The sequence below is a fragment of the Calcarisporiella thermophila genome (assembly GCF_041956535.1).
Source record: "Calcarisporiella thermophila strain CBS 279.70 unplaced genomic scaffold VTP21scaffold_3, whole genome shotgun sequence".
In the NCBI taxonomy this organism is placed as follows: Eukaryota; Fungi; Calcarisporiellomycota; class Calcarisporiellomycetes; order Calcarisporiellales; family Calcarisporiellaceae; genus Calcarisporiella; species Calcarisporiella thermophila.
The window spans coordinates 775,976-794,777 of NW_027192193.1; the positions used below are offsets into that span (position 1 = coordinate 775,976).

The 18,802-nt window shown below is 41.5% G+C and overlaps 10 protein-coding genes and 1 non-coding gene across 11 annotated transcripts in view; 5 read left to right on the plus strand and 6 right to left on the minus strand.

The window, feature by feature from the left end:
• VTP21DRAFT_7206 (uncharacterized protein) overlaps nucleotides 1–1,759 on the minus strand; it is a gene marked incomplete at both ends in the record, with an annotated part of 4,050 nt that extends 2,291 nt beyond the window's left edge. Inside the window, one exon of the mRNA XM_069397922.1 lies at nucleotides 28–1,759. Within this exon, the coding sequence (XP_069255433.1) occupies nucleotides 28–1,759 (1,732 nt within the window). The remainder of the gene's footprint in view (nucleotides 1–27) is intronic.
• Nucleotides 1,760–1,929: 170 nt separating this feature from the next.
• On the minus strand, nucleotides 1,930–2,439 carry VTP21DRAFT_7207 (uncharacterized protein; the record flags this gene model as incomplete). Its single annotated transcript, XM_069397923.1, has 1 exon — nucleotides 1,930–2,439. One exon carries the CDS (start codon nucleotides 2,437–2,439, stop codon nucleotides 1,930–1,932), a length of 510 nt encoding a protein of 169 aa, XP_069255434.1.
• Nucleotides 2,440–2,595: 156 nt separating this feature from the next.
• On the plus strand, nucleotides 2,596–2,667 carry VTP21DRAFT_t23. Its single transcript has one exon. It is a non-coding gene; the product is annotated as a tRNA-Gln (tRNA).
• A 183-nt stretch (nucleotides 2,668–2,850) lies between these two features.
• On the minus strand, nucleotides 2,851–3,563 carry VTP21DRAFT_7208 (uncharacterized protein; the record flags this gene model as incomplete). Its single annotated transcript, XM_069397924.1, has 4 exons — nucleotides 2,851–2,875; nucleotides 2,936–3,059; nucleotides 3,126–3,171; nucleotides 3,315–3,563. The coding sequence occupies 4 exons, from the start codon at nucleotides 3,561–3,563 to the stop codon at nucleotides 2,851–2,853; spliced, it is 444 nt and encodes a 147-aa protein (XP_069255435.1).
• Nucleotides 3,564–3,944: 381 nt separating this feature from the next.
• VTP21DRAFT_7209 (uncharacterized protein) lies at nucleotides 3,945–6,469 on the plus strand (the record flags this gene model as incomplete). The annotated part of the gene is made up of 12 exons (XM_069397925.1): nucleotides 3,945–4,130; nucleotides 4,196–4,282; nucleotides 4,347–4,398; nucleotides 4,479–4,530; nucleotides 4,596–4,716; nucleotides 4,779–4,883; nucleotides 4,942–5,065; nucleotides 5,131–5,249; nucleotides 5,394–5,762; nucleotides 5,810–6,068; nucleotides 6,132–6,157; nucleotides 6,218–6,469. The coding sequence occupies 12 exons, from the start codon at nucleotides 3,945–3,947 to the stop codon at nucleotides 6,467–6,469; spliced, it is 1,752 nt and encodes a 583-aa protein (XP_069255436.1).
• Nucleotides 6,470–6,676: 207 nt separating this feature from the next.
• VTP21DRAFT_7210 (uncharacterized protein) lies at nucleotides 6,677–7,263 on the minus strand (the record flags this gene model as incomplete). The annotated part of the gene is made up of 2 exons (XM_069397927.1): nucleotides 6,677–7,093; nucleotides 7,165–7,263. The coding sequence occupies 2 exons, from the start codon at nucleotides 7,261–7,263 to the stop codon at nucleotides 6,677–6,679; spliced, it is 516 nt and encodes a 171-aa protein (XP_069255437.1).
• A 473-nt stretch (nucleotides 7,264–7,736) lies between these two features.
• Nucleotides 7,737–9,010, minus strand: VTP21DRAFT_7211 (uncharacterized protein; the record flags this gene model as incomplete). Its single annotated transcript, XM_069397928.1, has 3 exons — nucleotides 7,737–8,099; nucleotides 8,175–8,772; nucleotides 8,844–9,010. 3 exons carry the CDS (start codon nucleotides 9,008–9,010, stop codon nucleotides 7,737–7,739), a joined length of 1,128 nt encoding a protein of 375 aa, XP_069255438.1.
• Nucleotides 9,011–9,277: 267 nt separating this feature from the next.
• Nucleotides 9,278–10,374, plus strand: VTP21DRAFT_7212 (uncharacterized protein; the record flags this gene model as incomplete). Its single annotated transcript, XM_069397929.1, has 6 exons — nucleotides 9,278–9,437; nucleotides 9,493–9,568; nucleotides 9,633–9,705; nucleotides 9,765–10,013; nucleotides 10,081–10,192; nucleotides 10,259–10,374. 6 exons carry the CDS (start codon nucleotides 9,278–9,280, stop codon nucleotides 10,372–10,374), a joined length of 786 nt encoding a protein of 261 aa, XP_069255439.1.
• Nucleotides 10,375–10,636: 262 nt separating this feature from the next.
• Nucleotides 10,637–12,136, minus strand: VTP21DRAFT_7213 (uncharacterized protein; the record flags this gene model as incomplete). Its single annotated transcript, XM_069397930.1, has 2 exons — nucleotides 10,637–11,992; nucleotides 12,080–12,136. The coding sequence occupies 2 exons, from the start codon at nucleotides 12,134–12,136 to the stop codon at nucleotides 10,637–10,639; spliced, it is 1,413 nt and encodes a 470-aa protein (XP_069255440.1).
• Nucleotides 12,137–12,393: 257 nt separating this feature from the next.
• Nucleotides 12,394–14,224, plus strand: VTP21DRAFT_7214 (uncharacterized protein; the record flags this gene model as incomplete). The annotated part of the gene is made up of 6 exons (XM_069397931.1): nucleotides 12,394–12,485; nucleotides 12,567–12,873; nucleotides 13,153–13,320; nucleotides 13,378–13,433; nucleotides 13,488–14,074; nucleotides 14,142–14,224. The coding sequence occupies 6 exons, from the start codon at nucleotides 12,394–12,396 to the stop codon at nucleotides 14,222–14,224; spliced, it is 1,293 nt and encodes a 430-aa protein (XP_069255441.1).
• Nucleotides 14,225–14,985: 761 nt separating this feature from the next.
• On the plus strand, nucleotides 14,986–17,997 carry VTP21DRAFT_7215 (uncharacterized protein; the record flags this gene model as incomplete). The annotated part of the gene is made up of 6 exons (XM_069397932.1): nucleotides 14,986–16,448; nucleotides 16,509–16,563; nucleotides 16,624–16,992; nucleotides 17,063–17,231; nucleotides 17,302–17,547; nucleotides 17,615–17,997. 6 exons carry the CDS (start codon nucleotides 14,986–14,988, stop codon nucleotides 17,995–17,997), a joined length of 2,685 nt encoding a protein of 894 aa, XP_069255442.1.
• Nucleotides 17,998–18,802: the final 805 nt, after the last annotated feature.

The following is an 18,802-nucleotide window of genomic DNA, read 5'->3' on the forward strand; positions in this document are numbered from 1 at the left end:
TAGTTAGGGCGTTCTCCTGTGCCTGACGTTCCGGGACAAAGCCACATTGGTCAGGATGGATGATCGACGCGATAACACTCTGTATTCTCCACGCGAGTATTCTTGTTAGGAGTTTAATGTCCACATTGAGGAGAGATATCGGTCGCCAATTGCTTAGCAGTTCGGCATCCCCTTTTCTTTTATAGATTAGGACAATCGTTGCTTTCTTCGAGAAGTTTATAGGGCTGTCCATTGTGAAGGCCTCATTGAAGAGCAGCTGAATCGTGGGGGCAAGCTCATCTTCAATGGCTCGGTAGAATTCCGCCGTAATTCCGTCCGGGCCGGGCGATTTGTTCTTTGGAGCCAGCCGAATGGCTCTCCTCACCTCTTCTTCGCTGATAGGCTCTTCCAGTTTTTCGCGGGCTTCAGTAGATAAAGTTTTGTCTACATGATTGAGGAGGGTGTTTTGCTCGGTTGTACTTGTGGGGTCCCCAGCATAGAGCTCCGTGTAGAAATGGGTGGCCATTCTGGCTATTTCGCTAGGGTCTTCAGTGCGGGTTCCATCCGCTCTTTTCAGCGAGGTCATCGCGTTGACTGCTCTCCTTCTCGCAATACGGCGGTGGAAGTATGCTGTAGATTTCTCGCCCTGGTCGGTCCAATTCAGGCGAGACCGAATGCGCAGTGCTTCAGTTCTTCTATCGACATGTGCAGCGAGTTGGTTGCGGAGCCTCTCCAATTGGCCATGCGACTCTCTAGTCCATGGGGCGTCGTGGTACCTCTTGAGAGCCCTGTTAAGCTGCGTTTCCTCCGTTCTATACCGGCGTTGTCTTTGCGCCGCGTAGGTGGTAGTGAGTGATTGGAATTCTTGTTTTGCAGCGTTCCAAATGTGGCCCGTGGTCCTGAAGGTTTCGCGGGTTGTAAGCAGGTAGTGCCAATGGGCCTTGAGTGTGGCTGTGTAGAGTTCATCATCTGCTAGGCTGGAATTAAACCGCCATTGACCGTATCCAGATTTAGGAGCTGCAGCATTCCTTATTTCTGTCTGAATAGCCATGTGGTCATATGAAGATCCGGGGGGGTCCAGTAGGGTTACATCCGTTGTTTTTGATATGAGTGCTGTGCTGACCCAGAACAGGTCCAGTCGTGATCTCATTAGAGAGCTTCTCTGTGAGTATGTGAATTGGTCGCCTTTGGATGAGAAGTGCCTGTAGACGTCCGTAAGGGAGGCCGCAGATGTGATCATCCGAAGTCGATGTGAGGAGCCTCTGCGGTTTTGGGAGTTGGGAGCTGGTGGTGTGCGGTCAATTGCCGGATCAAGATGTGTGTTGAAGTCGCCTCCCATTATTAACCTGTGTTCTTCCAGTGAGGCTGGGAATGCGTCATAGAAGGCCTGCGTGTCCGGCTCTGCGGATGGGGCGTATACATTTATCAGGGTGATCGGGTAGGGGAGAAGAGGGGAACGGGCCACACATTTTAGGACACGGCCTTCCAAGGCGATATCCACGTCGGAAAGGGTAGTGTCGGAATGTGTAGACAGTATGGCAGAATGGTATGACCATATAGCTGGTCGGCCCCATTCTCTCTGCCATGGGTGGTTGTCATCTTCATTCTCAGCCTCTATATGTGCTTCTGAGTGTGAGTAGTTTGCTTCGTCAGGGGAGTGAATTTCTTGGAGAAAGATTAAGTGGGGTTTCGATATTAGCTTCAGCCAGTTAAATAGTGTACGTCTTTTTTGAGGGTTAACTAAACCCCGAGTGTTGAGAGATAGGATCGATATAGACATTGAGTAATGGGATAGGGTGTTGGGGTAGGGGGTATAATTGTGAATTAGAAGGAGCTGTCCTCCATTCTGTCACTTTCCATCCCGTCGTCCTCAACTACTTCCACGTCGTTTATATTGTCTTTCTTGAGATCGCTTAGTTTCTCTGGCTCTATGGTCTCATTTTCTTCCAATCATGGGTTATGCTGACTGGTGGAACTCCCTGAGGTTGTATCACTGCCTCTGTTGGGAGCTCTGCTGTCATCCAGCGATGAAGTTTGAACGACGATAGTCATTGCCTTGCTTCTGGTTACTCTTCCGGGTGGATTATCGTTGGATGAGGGTTGGGTTACCGCCTGGGTTGCGGGTTTCTTCTTGCCCTTGGATCTTCGACGCTTCACCAGAGTAAAGCCTTCAGGGTCGGTATACTCCTCTTCCTGGAGTCTGTCGATATTGGCTTCTTTGCTCTTAGTCATATCCTTTCTGTTTATGCCGATGGCCCCGTTGCTTAGGGTGACGGTTTTGTTGTTAGTTATGGCAGGGACTCTCGTGGGAGTGTTGAAGGTGAACTGGGGTACTTGGCTCGTAGGCCTGTTAACCCGTTTTGGGCAATCCCTGCTGTAGTGTCTTTCGCTGAGGCACACACGGCAGAGCGGTGGGCAATCGGGCCAGGTGACAAAAACCTTATGGTTGTCCACCAACATACGACGATTCAATTTCTCGATCGCCTCGTTGCGTTTCCCCGCCACGTTAAGAGTGAGGAAGATGGTCGGTCGAGCTACGTTTCGACGGGGTCAGCAATGTGGAAAAAAAAATACAGCTACACTTATAAACACTTTTAAAAACTCGGTTCACGCGAAGGTTCTATGGTGTAATCGGTAGCACCCAGGACTTTGAATCCTGTAACCTGAGTTCGATTCTCAGTGGAACCAAGAGAATTATTTTTTTATTGATATTTGTCTTTTTATTAATCTTTGAATGAGGTGCATGTTAGATTATATATTTACTTTCCTTAATTTTTATTAGGGTAAATAGCTTCACTCAGGCATTAGTGCATTGTTTGAGATAAAAGATTATCCCTTTTATTGAATACTTAAAGTATATACATTGAGGATCTAGAGCTGAGAGGGATTCTTGATTCTGTAAAATAATAATGAGAATATTAGAGCGTACTAATAAACATTGAATAAGGGTACTCACATTGGTTTAAGAAGATAATCTTTCAGCCATTCTTTTCTGACCACCGGAGAATCTTGTAGAGGCATGCTGGTATCCTTCTGAATAAGAGTCACCGGTTGGCTAATAAATGTCAAATTCTTTAGCACTATCGAGATTTAAAGTGCAATTCAGTATTATGTGTATTCATTGGTCGAGAAAAATGAGGAATAACCATTTGTCTTCTCTCTATCTTCTTTTTCATTCATTTGGAGGCGTGCCTAATATACTGGAAAGAAGCTCAACTTCATTAAATTCAATTTTTAGTAATAGTGACGTTTATCTACTTTTTCCAAATTTTAGTCACCGTTAATATTAAAAAATAGAAACGCAATGCACTCCACCTGCAACAGCATTTATTGACTTTTGAGATGCTACCGGGAAGACATTTCAATTGCCACAAGAGGTATGCCTCGGCTAGGAGAACAAATATCCCCTTCGCGTCTATATACATCTTCACCTCCTCCACAATGGAGGCCTGGGCATGGACCTCTAGTGCAATCTCCTCGGTCTCCTTCCCCACAAGCCTCTTTCCGTCAAAACCCAAACTTGACCCCTGACTCACCCTCAGCGAGTACAGTTGCAACATATACAAACTCCTTACATAATGCATTTTCGCTGTGGTATCAAAATCAGAATGGTGGATTCTCGTGTCGACCTCAGTTACCCTCCACACTTGGGTGGGTAGGTTACTGCTCTTTCACGACCGTCATTTCCTATGCCGAGCAATGAGCACCCTATCGGAAATCCTATCACACAAGAATTGCCTCTTAATGATACTCGGGTTAGATCAAATTTGCCACTTTTGCCACCTCAACAAGCCCTTAATAGCATGAACCCTGTCCCGGCTTACGCTCCGATACCGGTTCGATTCATTCAAATACCCCTGCTGGCAATGTTCAGTCGCCGCCACTCTCTCCCACTGGTAGTGCAAATGGTATATCTCACACTCGAAGGAGAACATACCCCGAACAAATTAATATTGCTTGTATGAATGGCTCGGCTCAGCCAACAAGCAGGCAGTTTTATCCTCCTACACCTGGAGGCACAAATTCAACACTCGTCTCATCTTTTCATGCCCTCGAGGAAGATATCTCGTTCTAGTGGAGGTGTGCATGTATATCGATCGAGCGAGACTGCGAAGATGGATAGCCTGACGTACCAGTTTCAAGGAATGGATGTAGGGGATAAACGCATAAACATCTAATGCTAGATTTTTTTCTGAAATCCTTATCTACCCAATAGCAGCTCCAGCACGTGCTATTGGTAGGAACCCAGCTCAATGTACAAGATTTGGATTCACTGCCGCCTAAAATCAATCTTCCCCCTAATGTGAATTAATGGATATATTCACAGTTTGTTATATTTTTTTAACATATTTCTATCATTATATTAGGCTTCTGCTAGCCAATCTCCACTTGCAAACCCAGATCCTCTTTACATGCGTTGTATATTGAACGCATTCCCCGCCACACATGCGCCCTTGAATAAAAGGAAAAAATTAAGAGTAAAATTCCACTTGGCTTAGTACTAACACCATACAAATCTACCAAGGAAGATGAGGTATTCCATAGCCGGGGGTTATGAACTAAGCAGCTCTAAACTTACCATTTTCAAGATGCCGATCCCCGTCTTAAATGACTAGATTGACTGGATCCCGCGCAGTCATCGAAATCTTTCTAAATAATCTGGGAGAAATGTTCAAGGAAACACTCAATGTGAATAATGCACTTGGCCCAGCTTTACAAGCTGCGTATAAACTTGCAGTAAGTATCATAGCTTCCCGCTATGTATAGAGCTTGCATCAATAATTAGCACCATCCTTTAGTCACCCATTGGAGGCAAGATTGTAGTGATTCAGTCGACGCTGCCTAACATGGGCGATGGTGCTTTGAAGTCACGAGAAGACGTGAAAATTTTAGGAACTCCTAAGGTGGATACACTATTGTCTCCTATTTTGTATGTGCTTAGATTAATTTAGCACCCAATAGGAGTCAGCTCTATTGCAGCCTTACTCCATGTTCTACAAAGTAGTTGCGATGGAATGTTCATGGTCACAAATATCTGTAGACATATTTGTACTCAGCTCAAAGTATGCTGATATTGCCACACAAGGTAATCTATCAAAGTTTTCGAGGGGTTGGCATTGTTTTTACCAGTATCGCCATAAATTTGAATAGCATGTGCCTCTCATTACGCTGGTGGTCAGCTGTTTTTCTACCCGGCATTTAGCACTAGCCGTTCAGTAGATGCCCTCCGATTTGCCAACGAATTTGCAGAGAATCTCTCTAGCCATACAGTTATGAAATTGCGCGCAACCCAAGGTTTTTTTTTGGAGTAATGCCGCATCAATTCTCTATTTTCTCAAATACTCCACTCTGCTAAGGCGTACAATTCTCTTCTTTTCATGACAACTTCTTCATTCGTTCGACGGATCTCTTAGCGCTACCTACTGTCCCGCGCGATCAATCTTACTGTGCAGATTGAAATCGAGGAGATTGAAATCGAGGAAAAGCTTAAAATACCTACCATCATTTTTCAAGCGGCGATAGTACATACGACGTGCTCAAGCGAAAGACGCATCCGCGTACTAACTCTCTGCCTACCTATCATCAATCAACTTCCCGAGCTGTATACTTCAGCTGATCTGATTGCTATTATCGCATTGCTTAATAAGGCCATAGAATGTTCGACTACGTCGAAATTAGAGGATGTACGTGATGCATTGACGAACAAATGCGTGGGTATCCTGCAAGCTATAAAACAAACCTTACCACGACATCATCCGGGGGCGCCACCTCAGCTTCAAATTGTAATAATTTGAAGATGCTACCGCTACTGATCTTGGGCCTATTGAAGCACATCGGCTTTCGTCACAGCTCACAGATATCAAGCGACTTGCGGGCTTATACCCAAAATTTTCTTCGAGTTTTACCCGCGCCCCTGCTCACAATCCAATTACACCCACGATTATATGCTTTACGTTTGATGTCCATTCCTCAAAATAGCAGTGAAGAAGGAAAAAAGGGTCAGCTTCAGATTCCACTGCCCAAGAGAATGAACTTGACAAGCGAGCGAATCGAAAGACACGGGTGCTACCTCCTTGAAAATGGACAAAGTATACTTATTTGAGTTGGGTATGATATAAATCCACGACTTTGTGCTGACCTGTTCGGGGTAGATTATGGAAATATTAGCCTCGGAAAGGTGCGCGTCCTCTTTTTATTCTACCTATTTGCCACTACTAGTTGCTAAATTTTACATTAGACCAATTTGCCTGTTCTTGACAATCCCTTTTCCCAAGCAGTGCATCGATTTATATTGGAATCACACGGCGGCGGCAGATCTTGGCGGGAAAAGGTAATCTACCCAACGGCATATATAGTCAAGGAGGGATGTGACCCTGCACTTCGACTCTGGTTCCTGTCACACCTGATTGAAGATCGGACAGATTCGATTTTCAGTTATGAACAATGGTTAAATCATTTGAAGGATCGTGTTAATTCGGGTTCTTCTTAATACCCAGTGAAGCATTTTGCTCTTTTTTTTCTTCACAGTGAACATTTCACCATCTCTTTCATCATAATATATCAATTCACTCTTAAATGGATGGGCAGTGGAATTTTCCCAGCATATAATGAATGGATATAAAATTATACCGTCTTTTTATATACTTTTTATATTTTCATTTGAACATTAAAGGTTGAATACAGTTCATACGCCTGTCTATCGTTGCTCAAGTTCAACTAGCACGCCTCCGCAATCCTTTGGGTGAAGAAATACCACGGGTTTGTTATGCGCTCCAATCTTAGGTTCTGGGTTGAGGGCGCGTACACCTTTTCCCGTCAACTCTTTCACTGCTCGATGTACATCATCTACCTCAATGCATATATGGTGAATCCCGCCATCCTTGTTTTTCTGTAAAAAGTTCTCGATAGGGCTCTTCTCTCCCAAAGGTTGCAGCAATTCAAGTTTCGTGTTTCCAAGATTGACAAAAACGGTCGTGACGCCATGCTCCGGGAGTGGAACTTGTTCACTCACCTTTGCACCTAGAACATCGCGGTAGAAAGCAGTAGATTTTTCAAGCGATGGCACAGCAATGGCAACGTGGTTGAGTTGCCCTAGCTTCCATAGTGGAGAATTCTTTTCCATTATGGGATGGGAATAAATAAGTTAACTAATGGATATTTTGGTAAAGATGCTGGAGAGTATACCTTTAGTGCATCCACCGAATAATGGCATTTCGGCGCTAGGCGCGCAATGCCCTGCGATCGGAACCGTAAAGCCAGAGATGTTACTTGTCTGAATACCATTTTCCGAAGTGATATACGTGGGAAAAGAACTAGGATAAAATAATATTTTATTTTATCTGAATATTATTCAGATTATAATCGGAGCTCTAAATATCACAATCCCATAATTTCGTGCTTGACCTGATTTAAAGCAAAAACACTTGCGCATGGCTGCACTGTTTTGATTTCTATGTCGTCAAACGACTGCCATAACTTAATGTTATAGCTTGCCATTCGAGGATGTTCTGTGCACAGAGGCTGATCTAGTTCTTTGGACTGGAGAAGGCTGATATCTGCACCCAGATAGCTGAGATGGCCAATAAGTTTATATTTAAAAGAAAAATACAATGAGTTAAACACCTTTATGTTGAAAAGGTACATTTCTAATGTCAGATCCAATAAATCCCATAAAATATGCTAAAAAAACAAAAGTAAAATATTTACACAAAATATAAATAGCCCTCACAAGAAAAAAAGGTCTTATCGAAAGAAACTTATTTGTTCATCGGCGATGATAGCCTTGGTGGACCATCTGGTTTATGAGGGCTCGCAGGAGGGGGTGTGGATAGCAATGGGGTGCGTTCATTTGTACTCTCATTGTAACATTCTTCTTCGTTGTCCTTTTCCCATCCGGCAAGTTTCCTGTATGATCCTGGACCCCAAGATACGATCATCACCCCCACCGTCACCACAATTGCACCCATGAAAACCAACAGGGCTCGCCACCAGTTTAGCCGGTGCAGTTGATCATAGTAGATGAGACCGTTAACAAGTGTGGCTACATTATAGGTACAGAATGCAAGTGGAGCAAGAAGCACGGTGCTACAAAACCGAAGCCCTTTGTTTAAGTAATAGAGCTATCGAAAATGAATATTAAATTATGCTATTAATAAACTTATAGTAATACTATAGACTCAAACTTGCCGATTTACCTGCAATATAATGGTAAAAAATAGTAGGCCAACAATGACCCATGTTAATGGTTTATCAAACTGGTTCTTCCCCTCAAGTATTGTGAGCGCCAAAAGCTCGATTCCGCTTTTTGCGAAGATCAGGCTCTGGCTTCCTATTACTCCACTTGCGAAGGCGTAGCTTATTCCTATCAGTGTCGATTTCCTCTCTTCACTGTTGAATCTCTCATCGTTCAGTCTCCGTTCTTTCCACAGCGCACGCTCCGCAATTTCTGTCGCTATTAGACTTCCAGCAAGCAATATTTCCTCTATGGCAAAGAAAGCGATAAAAGTAGTGCGTTTATATAGCTGTATCAGATCATATAGGGAATGATTGGGTTCAGAGATTGCACCAAACAATGCAATGAGAATTGCTCCCGTCACGATAAGGACTGTTCCACCTGCTAAACGTGCAGTAAAGGGGTCAGAGAGTAAGAGTTTTGCAAAAAGTGCATTGAAGATTAGAGAGCAAGCGCCCAGTGGTCCGACCACTACTACGGGCAGAAGGCTTATGGTGAGGGGAGCTCCAATAGAACTGGCAAGAACAAAAGATATGAAGCCAATGAGCCACATCGGCCGTCTATGTCGATGTAGAGGTTGCTTTGAAATTAAGTTCAGCGTTTGAAATTTGCATCATCAAGAGAAAGTTACCTTAATGGGTGTTCACGCTGATTTTCAGGTAATGCATCATTAGCTATATGACTCTTACGCTGTAGAGTCATCCCAAGGGATTGAAAGAGATTGTTTAGAATGGCCACAACAATTCCCAGCACCAGGGTCATGTTGGATGTACGAGTCTCTTCTAAAGATGTAATCATAGCTAGTCTAGGGATACGCTTCAGAGTGAACTGAAAAAAATAACTAGAAAAATCAAGAAAAAACACCTAAGCAAAAAAAAAAGAAGCAAATAAAACGGGAAACTATCAGCAATACAAGAATATATATTTCTTTAAAAAATGGAGATAAAATATGCAGCTAGCATGGAAAACGGTCAAGCTTAATATGAGCTTAGGAAAATGTGACTGCATCATAAATTATTGAATATCACTCCCCAAAGAGATTGTATAGTTAAACTTAATTTTCATATGTTGGGCTCATCGAAACCGTCCACTGCTTGGTATATAGCAGATCTTCTTTATGCAAGTTCACGTCCATCCCACTTAGAACCACGACATCCTTATGTGCTCATTATATTAAATAATCCAATTACAAGAGAAGATATTCTGCGGCATCTCTGGGACAATGGTAAAGTATTCCAAATCTGATCTAATTTTCTTAATAAACTAAATCTCTTTTATAGCATCTCTAAGAATATGTGCTGATGGCGGTGCAAACAGGCTGTATGATAAATTTGCGCATACCCCCGACTCTCACAGGTGAAATATGATTTAGACCTAGTAATTTTCTTTCACATGAACTTGAATTTTCCATTTTGGACAGATTTATTCCGGAATATATTCATGGCGATCTGGACTCAATAAGACAGGAAGTTCGTGCGTACTATGAAGAGAGGGTACGTACTAATGAGCCAATTCTCTAGCGGTATATGCTTCATTATATTATGAATTTCAGGGTGCAAACGTAAAACGAATCGAGGACCAAGATTCGACAGATTTCATGAAATGCATTGAGCTCGTTGATAGTTTAGAAGAGGAGTCACATAATAAGCTGGGTGCGCATAAGCATGATATCGTTGGGCTGGGTGGTCTGGGCGGGAGATTTGATCAGTCGATCCATTCGATTCATCTGTTGCATCGTATGCAAACGAAAAGAAGAATATACTTGATATCCCATGAAAATGTGACATTCTTGCTCAATGAGGTACTACAGCGGTTTGACCTGTGTGGTTTGAAGAAAGCAGTAAGATTAATCTGGATAATTTTTGTAGGGGAAAAATGAAATCTATCTTGATCAGCAGGTAGAGGGACCAACCTGTGGTATTTTACCCATCGGCGTTTCAAGCGCTCGTTTGACGACTTCGGGTTTAAAGTGGAACTTGCGTAATAATACAATTTTTAATTGTTTATGAGGTGGGCTTCTATAATAACCCATATTTTCTCGTTTAGAAAACGACATCACTTCATTTGGCAGTATGGTCAGCACTTCAAATCAACTAGACAGCGATGTGGTTACAATAGAATGCGATGAGCCCTTGGTGTGGACGGTGGAAATTAAGACTTGAAATCAAATCTAGAGAGTATCAATATTTATGCTACTTAAAGTTTCTATATTTCATAAATTCTCTTCTCGTCAACTATATTTATTTTGGCAGTTGCGGTAAAAAGAGGAAGATTTATTGCCATATATATATACGGAGAAATTTCTACAAGAACAGGATAAAACGATTCATTGATACCATAGCATATAAATCCCATATACATCGATATGTACTTATAAGCAAAATAAAGTCTAGATGGTATCGAATCTAGTGAAGAGAATAGGGATTATAGAACTTGTCGCTGATTTGCTCTAATTCGTTGAACATCGGGCCATTCATCCTTGGGTCCCACTGTAACCACTGCAACATCTCGGTCCCACAAATATTTCTTCGCAGAGCGTCGAACATCTTCCGCAGTCACTTTGTCGACAAGAGCCTCCACTTCCTCTGGGCTAAATCGCTTTCCACATGTGATGAGCTGGCGTCCTATATCTTCTGCTATTGCGGTGCTTCCATCAAGGCTAAGCAATAGTGAGGCCTTCAGCTGTTGTTTGGCTCGCTCCACTTCCGCAGCCGTTACGGAACTCGATAATCGGATCCACTCTCGTTGCGTCAATGCAATCAAATCATCAAGGTTTCCATGTTTTTCGGTGACTAGGTAAATTCCAAAGAGCCCAGTATCGGAATACGAAGTATTGAATGACATAAATGAATTTGCGAGTTTCGAGCTGGCCAGCACTTGGGAAAGGCGTGAGGAAGCTCCAAGCGAACGGTCCCAAGAACCAATAATCGACTGCATAACAAGCATTGGATAATAGTCGGGAGAAGTCCAGCCAATACCTTCTACGGCAAGGGCCACATGTACGTTAGGAAGATCCTTTCTTACACGGGCTTCGGCACCTACAAATTTGGGATGAGGGGTAGTGTGTGCACCCAGGTTGAGACGCTTAGGAGAGGATTTCAGGGATCCAAAGTACTGCCCAGCGAGCTCTACAAGACGCTCATGCTCTACTCCACCGGCTCCTACAAGCACCATCCGATCCGCGGTATAATTATCCTTAATGTATTTGAGCAAATCATCCCGTTTCAACGATCTAATGTTCTCTGTTGGCCCAAGGATCGTTCGTCCGAGAGAATGTCCTTGAAAGGCAACAGCATGCAAATGATCGAATACAACTTCCTCTGTTTGCTTTTCAACCTCTTCTTGCTCTCTAAGAATCACATCGCGTTCCCGTTCAATAGCATGCAAGTCTAGTGTAGAATTCTGCAATATATCGGCTAGAATTTCCACTGCAGCAGGAACATCTTTCTTGAAAGCCTTGGCATAATAAACAGTTTGCTCGCGCGAAGTATATGCATTTAAATGTGCACCCATATTTTCAATCATAATCTCCAGATCATGCTGTGAACGTCGAGAAGTACCCTTGAATGCCATGTGTTCAAGAAAATGAGCAGCACCATTATTTTTATCGTTTTCAGCGCGAGAACCTGCATCGATCCAAACACCTACGGTCGCAGTCTGGGCGTGGAGATTCTCTTCAGTTGCAACAGTAAGGCCGTTGGGTAGGGTTGTAATCCGAGTCATAGGCAGAATAGAAGAAAGTGGTTGTAGCGGCGATGCGGTAGCAAAATTACGGTAAGCCTAAAAAAATAAACACATCATTTAAGAGTCATGTATTTTATATATTTCACATGATCTTCTATTGAATCCATTGTAAAAATATCCTACCTTTCTGGCTCCTAGATGCCTTGTCGTTAACCGTCCGGCAAGTAGTCTGAAAGCCATAATGTTTGTAGGAAGATTATGGAAAGTCCAAGCTCGAAGTTAAAAAATTATTTTTCCTAGCTGCTGAGTCATTGCCTGCCCTCGAAATTGAATTAATAATACGTTCTGATTCGCTTTCTTAATTAGGTTGGTTAGGAGATTACACTCGGTTTGCTTTCATACGAATTATAAGTGCTATTGAGGCGGAGGATTGTGGGAATAGAATAAAAATTTTTAAACGCAATAGTAATCTTATTTGTACAAGCAAAGAGGATCGCATGAGTGGTGTCAATCCTAGTCAAATGGGCACTAGCCCGATTAGCGGGAAACGCGGCAGACCAGTAGCTGATGTGTGGGATCATTTTAGAAGGTAAATGTTTAATTTATTAATAACCTAATTGACGCGATGACACATCATCCTACCTATATTTTCCTACATTGAAATCAATAGAGGTGAAAAGCAAAACCAATGTCATTACCAAGCCCATTGTGTCTATTGCGAAGCAGTGCTTGGCGAGAATGTTGAGGTTGGAAGAGTGACGGGCAAAAATGATCAGATGCGTCGTCACCTATTGAATTGCAGTTTTGCACCCGAAGATGTAAAGAACGGAGTGCGCGCACATGTACAGGCACAGATTGCGGCAAGTGCCACAGCAGCACCAGCAGGGCTACGATTTGCTACGAATAACGACATGATTCAAGGAACGCCTGCAAAACAACTTAAACTTAGTCATACAAGATTTCCTGCCATGTTGAAAGTAAGTTGATGTTGTTTTCGAAAGTAATCTAGTAGAGCCCTTTTTTATATATTTTTTATATTTTATTTCTTTTTTATTTTATTTTTTCTTTTTTAACGATGATTGTTTGACCTTTTTTCTTTCTTATCTTTTTACCTTTTTACGTTATTTAACCACTTTAAATATTTTTTCATTTTGAACCCCTCCTTTATTTTTTATATATTTAATCCCGAATGTTATACAAGCATCGTCTTTCACCACTCATACTTTTCATCTGTCTAAACTCTTCCTTTTCTCTAGCCTGATTTCTCCATGAGTTCGCGAAATAGCCCGTACGCTTGCCTTCTTCCCCCATCATGGTCTACCAAGATCACCGAGTGGCTACAGGAGGATGTTCCCTCATTTGACTATGGAGGCTTCGTAGTGGGTGACACCGAAGAGGTCGCAGTGCTTTTCGGAAAATCCGAGGTATATAATTCTGTTGTTGCTCTTTTTTGCTTTTGACATTGATGGAGGTTTTAATAGGGAGTTTTGGCTGGGGTTCCGTTTTTTGACGAAGTTTTCAGGCAATTAGATTGCAAGTATGTTTTATCGAATTGGGTGCTTTGATTATTTAATTTAAACGTTTTGTTAAGGGTCGAATGGTTCCTGAATGAGGGCGATACGTTTGAACCCGTGAAAGAGGTTGCGCGGGTTTACGGAAAAGCTCGCAATATTCTCCTCGGCGAACGCACTGCGCTGAATATCATTGCACGCTGCAGTGGTATTGCTTACAAAGCCAAGAAAGTCCATGACCTCAAACTTCGGTATGGTTTCCATGGAGTGATTGCAGGTACCCGCAAAACCACGCCTGGATTTCGTATCGTTGAGAAGTATGGGATGCTTGTGGGTGGAGCGGATACTCATAGGTTCGATCTATCCTCTATGATAATGTTAAAGGATAACCACATTTGGTCGCAAGGCTCTATCACTCGAGCAGTCCAACTTGCGCGATCGGCAGGTGGATTTTCATTAAAAATAGAGGTAGAATGCAGAAGTGAAGCGGAAGCAGACGAAGCAATTGCTGCAGGAGCAGATGTAATTATGTTGGATAATTTTGATTGCGAATCGCTGAAGATGACTGCGCGTGCTTTAAAACAACGATGGAGCGGACGGCGCCATTTTCTGATTGAATGTAGCGGGGGAATAACCGAGGACACTGCTGAGCAATACTTTTGCGATGGTGAGTATAGGATAACTTTCTTGGTAAAAATCAAAAATGCAATATGAACAAACTTTTTTTTGGTTAGATATCGATATTTTAAGCATGGGAGCACTCTCGCAAGGGGTACCTCATGTCGATTACTCCCTCAAAATTGATAAAAAACGATAGTATTTTATCACTTTCTTTATTTCATTTCTTAACTATATTTCAATAACCTGGAGAATTGTAAAATTTTCTTGTTGGAATGTTTATCTATATCTTTACTCGTGTATTTTTCTTTCCTTTGGAGAGCCAGCATATCCAGCCCAATTATAGGTGAATTTTGGCTTCTTAGCAGTATCTTCTCATCAACGCATGGTTTGCATTTAAAAAGTTTTTTTTCCAGCTATTTCTATTAAGATATCTAGAATCTACAATCAACCCGTTTCTGCGAAAGCGAGCAAAAATAACAGACTTTCATCAAATGATCTGGACTGCTTATATCATTTAGAGTTATGTTATTTTATTGTATATTTTGCTGCGGCAATTCCAATATGGATTATTCAAGAGAAAAACTAGAATAGGAAACCTTTTCGAATATATAATATTTGTTCCCATCTTTGCAGCTCCAACAAAGTTAATTTATCTTAATTTTGCTCCAGATTTTCCTAATAGTCTTTCGCTTTCTCTCTCTTTAATCACTTTTCCTTCAAACTTAAGAGATTCCCTGAGTAAATTGATCAATATTTTTACTATTTCCTTTTAAATGTGCTATTTCTCTTCTGTTAAGTAGTGGAAATACTGGCTATACATCGATTCACTTTACAATATTATTCGGTAGGCTATTTCTACTTAATTAACATTCTCCAATCCATTTCTTTATATATATTTATATATTTCGATCGTTTATCGACTTATAGATATAATATCAAGCATAGGACATCTTGAACATGACGAATATAGGAGGCCCAGCTGTTGAAGCAGCCACCACTACGTCCACGAACTCTCCAATTGCTTCACAAATCGATCCTCTTCAGATATCTTTAAAACCACTCACAAATAATGTTTTATCTTCAGGCAAACAAGAGCTATTCTCCACCAGTTCCCCGCTTACAAGTATAGCGTCAGATATCGAATATTTAGACTCAGAAGAGCAAGATGAACAGCGAGAAGAGAATGATGATGAAGGAAATGAGTTGGAGGATACGCCACAAAATCGCAAGAGAAAGGCCTTCACACTGAGCAATCTGAGTATTGGAACGGAACAGCTAAGGTATCAGTTCCTCGAAAGTAAGAAACATGCCTCAATACAGTCTAGAACCTCATCTCTAGCAGGTGACGATATGTCAAAACATAACCGTGGACGTGGACGAAATCGAGGGTGCACTATGGGAAAACGCACCAAAAGAGTCAGAAAAAGCGTCGGAATTTCAGGGACTTATACCATTGATTCAGATTTATATTTGGACCCAGACGAAATAATGCAACAAAAGAAAACGTTGGAGCGGCAGGAAGGTGATGCGGCAGCTCGAGCATCGCGTCTCCCGCCCCATGAGCTCTCTGCCGAGGAGCTTCAAGTTTTCCGTGGAGCTTTCCGCGGTAGACAGCATGTTACCTACCTTGAGATACGCAACCGAATACTTGCACTATGGCTTCGAAATCCAACCCGATTTTTGTCTCTAGAACAAGCAACCTCTGTGGTACATAGAGGAAAGTTTGTCAGATTAGCACAGGCGGCATATGAGTTTTTAGCAAGGCATTCATATATCAACTTCGGATATATATCGAGACCTTTCCCGGAGCGTCCTAGCTCTTCAATGAGAAAAGTGATTGTTGTAGGCGCGGGAATTGCGGGAATTGCATGTGCACGTCAGCTGTATATTTTATTAAATCAGTTCTACCCAGCGGAAAAAGAAGTTCCACAAGTGATATTACTAGAAGCACGTGGTCGCTTGGGAGGGCGAATATTTACTTATCCACTCCAACAGGAGATTCCTGCTCAGTTTCGGGATAAAATAAAAGCGGAGTGGCTACCAGAACGCCCCTATGGAATTGATCTAGGAGCACAAGTCATCACTGGACTTGAAGGAGGCAATCCGATGCATGTTATAATTCAACGACAGCTCGCGATACCACTTCATTTTTTACTCACTGAATGTAAACTTTATGACGGTACCGGAAATGCAGTGGACAGCAAGATTGATAGGCAATGTGAAGAAATGTTTAATAACATATTGGATAGGGCGTGTGGGTTAAAGCAAGTGGAAAACGGAGGCCTTACCGAGGAATTGTTAGAATTTTGTCGAAAAAGAGGGGATCCGATTATAAATGAGAAAGGGGGTGAGAAAGAGAGTTGCATACCCACTTTAGGAACAACAATGGATTATTTTTTAGAATTACATCCACAGTTTAAGTAAGTTATTCATTTTCCTAACATACATTAGAAGGCTAAGCAATGATAACCCACTTGTAGGACATTAACACCTACAGAATTGAGCATTGTGCATTGGCACTACGCAAACTTAGAGGTAAAAACCTAAGTTCAATGTTATTTATGGAACTAGAGCTAAACCTGATTCTGTAAATAGTTCGCCAATGCTACTTCTTTGAGCAAGCTCTCGCTTCATCACTGGGATCAAGATGATGGCTATGAATTCATGGGCGAACACAGCATGGTCCAAGGTGGATATGGACGAATTCCCCATGCCCTTGCCCTTGGTCCTGAACCGATTGATATACGTTTACGCACTCCTGTTAACCTAATAGAATATACCATGGAAGCGGAGGACAGTGGAGTTTGTATTCATTGTAAAGATGGAGTTACTCTAGATGCGGACGCATGTGTAGTTACGATCCCTCTAGGTGTCTTAAAAGCGGGCGGTGTACAATTCGATCCCAAATTACCTACTTGGAAACAGGAGGCGATAGAAAGGCTTGGATTTGGATTGTTAAATAAAGTATGTATAATTTCTTTTTCATATTGCCTAATGGTATATTGATCACATATGATATTATTTTCTCATCTAGGTCATACTGCTCTTCCCTTATGCATTTTGGGATGAGAGCCTAGATATGTTTGGGTATACAGGCGAAGGACCTCAAGAAATTAGTTATGATCCAAAATTTTTTGTGGCATCTCGCGGGAAATTCTACATGTTCTGGAACTGTATGAAAGTGATCGGTCTCCCGGTGTTGAGTAATATTACAAATGAAACAGCTGCTGTATATAATTTTTTTTTAAAATAACAATTTCAAACAATTTTTAGTTGCATTGCTGGCCGGTGAATCTGCATACATTTGCGAGAACGCATCAGACGAGGATTTAGTCGCTGAGGCCGTTCAAATTTTACAGCGTATTCATCAGCGAGGTATCCCATATCCCTTAGAAAGTGTCGTCTCCCGGTGGTCCTTGGATGAATTCGCACGAGGCTCATACTCAAATATTGGTCCGATGGGTCAAGGGGAAGATTACGACCTGATGGCGAAGCCGATTGGGAACGTTTTTTTTGCTGGTACGCATGAAACACGATATCAAACTATTAGTAAGAGCTAATTTATGTTCGATACGTTGTATTTTAGGTGAAGCTACTTGTAGAAATTATCCTGCAACTGTCCATGGTGCTTATATAAGTGGGTGTCGAGCAGCTTCTCAGGTCCTTGACAGTCTTGTCGGCAAACTGCATTATACAAATGAAGAGCTTTTTCCTTCAGCCGAGGATATGTCTGATGAAAATGATTATAAAATAATCAGAAAAAAGAAGCTGTATCCCAAAAAAAACCATTGGCCTCGAAGTGTCAGGAACGAAATGGAGTTACCGGAAGAGCGTGAGTCTTCAATTTCGACCTCATCTTTTGCAACTGCGAGATCATCACCGTTTGAATCGGATGGTTCACAAGAGCAGATGGATCGAAATCCAAAAACATATCACGCAACGCAACGTGCGACTAACGTATATAGATGATATGCCACACTACATATTGCGCATTATTCCTTAATAATTAATTTTGCATTGCATTTATCCTGGGATACTTTATGTTTGCCTTTTATCCAATTTTGTATTATACCAATTATTCCCTTAGTACTTGCTTATATCCATCTTTTCCTAATTCTCTTCCATTTCCTATCATATGAATTGGTATAATAGGGGAAGTCATAATCCTAAGCATTACTAAGTGAAGAAAAACTTAAATAATATTTCTTCTCTTCCATTGATGCAATTTTGAACGAAAGCAAATTTTTATTGATTTTATTGTAAACCTTGAATTGCCACAACTGTTAGTTGAAAGTGCTTTCAACTATAATTAATAAATCAGTAAGAAAACAACTATACCATTTGCACAACACTTAATTTTCTTCTTTGGAGCTATTTCTAAAACGCTTTACTAAAGCAATTATGTTAACAAAATATTTTTTTATTTTAGAATATAGTAGAAATTGGTAATTCGACCTTAAAAAGATTACTATATAAAAGTAAATTGGAGGGCACTCACCGTTTATGTTATGATAATCAACGCTAATTTCATATAATATGGTTCAAATTTCGTTTTTGATGGGTTAAATATCATGTTATGGAAAATTTTCTTCAACCTCTAAATAACACATTAATTATATATCAGTTCACATTCATTAGCCTATGCTGTATCTAAATTCAGCGTTGACCTAGTAAGATTGTTCGACAATTTTGTGGAGTAAAATTGCATTAGAAACGGTCACTTCAATTTTTTAGCTCCCCACAAAATCGATGCTAATATTTTAATATATGGGAG